General features: G+C 44.0%; 1 protein-coding gene across 2 annotated transcripts in view; it reads right to left on the reverse strand.

Annotated features, from left to right (window-relative positions):
• NUP88 (nucleoporin 88) overlaps positions 1-3,278 on the reverse strand; it is a 42,093-nt gene that overhangs the window by 8,537 nt on the left and 30,278 nt on the right. For both annotated transcript variants that reach the window (XM_058431714.1, XM_032138386.2), the window contains exon 11: positions 716-874. In XM_058431714.1, the coding sequence (XP_058287697.1) occupies positions 716-874 (159 nt within the window). The remainder of the gene's footprint in view (positions 1-715; positions 875-3,278) is intronic.

The following is a 3,278-nucleotide window of genomic DNA, read 5'->3' on the forward strand; positions in this document are numbered from 1 at the left end:
CTCCTGACCTCGTGATCCGCCGCCTCGGCCTCCCAAAGTGCTGGGATTACAGGCGTGAGCCACCGCGCCCGGCAATTATTGCATTTTTAGTAGAGACAGGTTTCACCATGTTGACCAGACTGGTTTTGAACTCCTGACCTCAGGTGATCCGCCTGCCTGGGCCTCCCAAAGTGCTGGGGTTACAGCTGTGAGCCACTGTGCCCAGCCTAACTTCTTTTGAGACGAGTCTCGCTCCGTCACCCAGGCTGGAGTGCAGTGGTGCGATCTCGGCTCACTGCAACCTTTGCCTCCAGGTTCAAGCGATTCTCCTGCCTCAGCCTCCCAGGTAGCTGGGACTACAGGCACCCGCCACCACACCCAGCTAATTTTTTTTTTGTATTTTTAGTAGAGACGGGGTTTTGCTGTGTTAGCCAGGATGGTCTCGATCTCCTGACCTCATGATCCACCCATTTTGGCCTCCCAAAGTGCTAGGATTACAGGCGTGAGCCACCACGCCCGGCCCAGCCTAACTTCTTTTTAAACACTTCCTGTTTATCATTCTCAGGTGCCACTTACCCCCTGCTCCCCATTCACTAGCTGACTAAATATATCCAGTTTCTTCCAAATCCATTACAGTAAAAAGTATATGAAACAGATGAGGACAGAAAGGATGCACAGTAATTATGGAGACAGAAGAGAACCCATTCATAAAACCGCTATGCCCAAGGTTGCATACTTCAAAAATGCTGGATTGGCAACACTACGTTGCAAAATGCTTCTAATATGCTTTTCAAAGGAATCTGGGGTTTCAGCCAGAACACGGAGGGGAGACTCTGCCACTTCAACATCTTCTCGAGTACAAAGCAGGGGAGGAGACGCTGGATGGACTGTACTTCTGCAAAATAGATAAGTAAATTGAATTCTACCATGGAGTGATTTACTGTATTACAGGAAAGCAGAAACCACATTAATCTAGAACTTTCAGAATATAAAATAAAGTGTTACTTTTGTAAAAGTGCAAGAATGCATGTTTTCCACCTTGAAAAGGTCACTTTGGGAAGCTACACCCTTATTCTTCCAATGCCCCTAATTTGTCAAAGCATTTCTGACTGCCACTTCCAGTTCTTTTCTAAAAGATCAAGGCAGCACAAACACCTAGCATGGATTCTTGGCAAAGGACTTGAGAGCCAGTTTATAAGCCGGAGCTACAAACATAAATTACTTATTTGTTAGGTTTAGAGTTGATCAAAACCAATATTAAGCCAAGAAACTGCTGTATATACCATATTGGATCTATATAATTTCATTTCTAAAAACTATTCACTCAAGTGCAAATACTCAAACTTCAGAAAGAGCTTAAAAGATCTCACAAACTTTGGCAGCATGGCAAGTGACTTACCCTGAAGGCAGCAATTCTAATGTGAATGTTTGGTTGGGCGCGGTGGCTCACGCTTGTAATCCCAGCACTTTGGGAGGCCGAAGCAAGTGGATCACTTGAGGTCAGGCGTTCAAGACCAGCCTGGCCAACGTGGTAAAACCCTGTCTCTACTAAAAATATAAAAATTAGCTGGGCGTGGTGGCACACATCTGTAATCCCAGCTACTTGGGTGGCTGAGGCATGAGAATCACCTGAACCCAGGAGGCGGAGGTTGCAGTGAGCTGAGATCATACCACCGCACTCCAGCCTGGGTGACAGAGCGAGACTGTCTCCAAAAAAAAAAAAAAAAAAAAAAAGTGGAAGTTCATTAAATAGCATTACTTTATAGACAACTTGTATTTCAGGGAGTTGGCAGAAATACGATCTGAAAGTATCCAGATAATTGGCCTGGCGCGGTGGCTCACGCCTGTAATCCCAGCACTTTGGGAAGCCGAGGTGGGTGGATCACCTGAGGTCAGGAGTTCCAGGAGTTCAAGACCAGCCTGGCCAACAGGGCCAAACCTCATCTCTACTAAAAATATAAAAATTAGCTGGGCATATGGTGTGCGCCTGTAATCCCAGCTACTAGGGAGGCTGAGGCAGGAGAATCACTTGAACCTGGGAGGCAGAGGTTGCAGTGAGCTGAGATTGTGCCACTGCCCTCCAGCTTGGGCAACACAGCAAACTCCGTCTCAAAAAAAAAAAAAAAGTATCCAGACAATTAATGTTTATTTTTCCCCTTTGGGATTCATATTTATTCTGAAGTAAGCTAGTGTGACTAGGTTTTATTTTACTAAATGTACTGTGGGTGTTTAAAAAGTATGCTGAGGCAACTGACAAGTAGGTAATTTTTTCTCCAGTGATTTTATTATTTTTGTTTGGTCTTGCTAGCTTTTAGTGCCTTCAGTGTAAATAACACAAAAATTGATATTTATTTTTACATCCAGATAGTACAACTTAATGAAGCTTCAAAGACTACGGAAGATCCTCAAAGGACAGTAAACCACTGCCAGTATTAGGAATTTATGTCAGCATCCAGAGGTGCATGCTTTGAATGGACAAGGGGTGGGGGTGGTGTCTAGTGTTTGAAGCTCCAGTGACTTTTGTTTTTGGTACTCATATTCCTACATTTATGTAACTCAGAATGATCTTCCAGGGCTGTTGGAAAAGGAAGATAGTGATTATAGTTTAATTATCTGAGTTCCTTAAAGGAGCAAGGACTAAGAGTTCAGTTTTTTTTTTTTTTTTTAAAGACACAGGGTCTTGCTCTGTCACCCAGGCTGGAGTGCAGTGGCATGATCATGGTTCACTGCAGCCTAAAACTCCTGGGCTTAAGCAATCCTCTCACCTGAGCAGCTAGGACTACAGGTGTGTACCACCATGCCTGGCTAATTTTTTTGTTTTTTTGTAGAGATGGGGGTCTCACTATTTTGCCCAGGCTGATCTCGAACTCTGGGCCTCCCAAAGCATTGGGATTACAGGCATGAACCACCACTGCACCCAGACTGAGTTCGGCTTTATTCCAGTTTACATATTCTACAATGTCCCTCAGGCTGGCAGAGATGGAGAAATTAAAGAGTATGAATATGGACTTCAGAGTCAATGAGACCTGCATCTGTACCCCAGCTCTATTTGTTACCTGTGACTTCAGCATTTACTAACCTCTCGATCCCTGTTTCCACTTTTATAAAATGGAAATGACAGTGCCTTCCTTACAGGGCTGCCCTGATGATTCCAGGAGGCAGTGCAGGTACGTGGCTTACTTCTGAGCTTGGCACATGGTTACAGTTTGATAATTATTACTCATATCAATAATGGAATTTGGTATTCAATTTTAGTTTTTTTTTTTTTTTTTTTTTTGAGACGGAGTCTCACTCTGTCG

Source organism: Hylobates moloch, unplaced genomic scaffold, assembly GCF_009828535.3.
Source record: "Hylobates moloch isolate HMO894 unplaced genomic scaffold, HMol_V3 SCAFFOLD_19, whole genome shotgun sequence".
NCBI lineage: Eukaryota > Metazoa > Chordata > Mammalia > Primates > Hylobatidae > Hylobates > Hylobates moloch.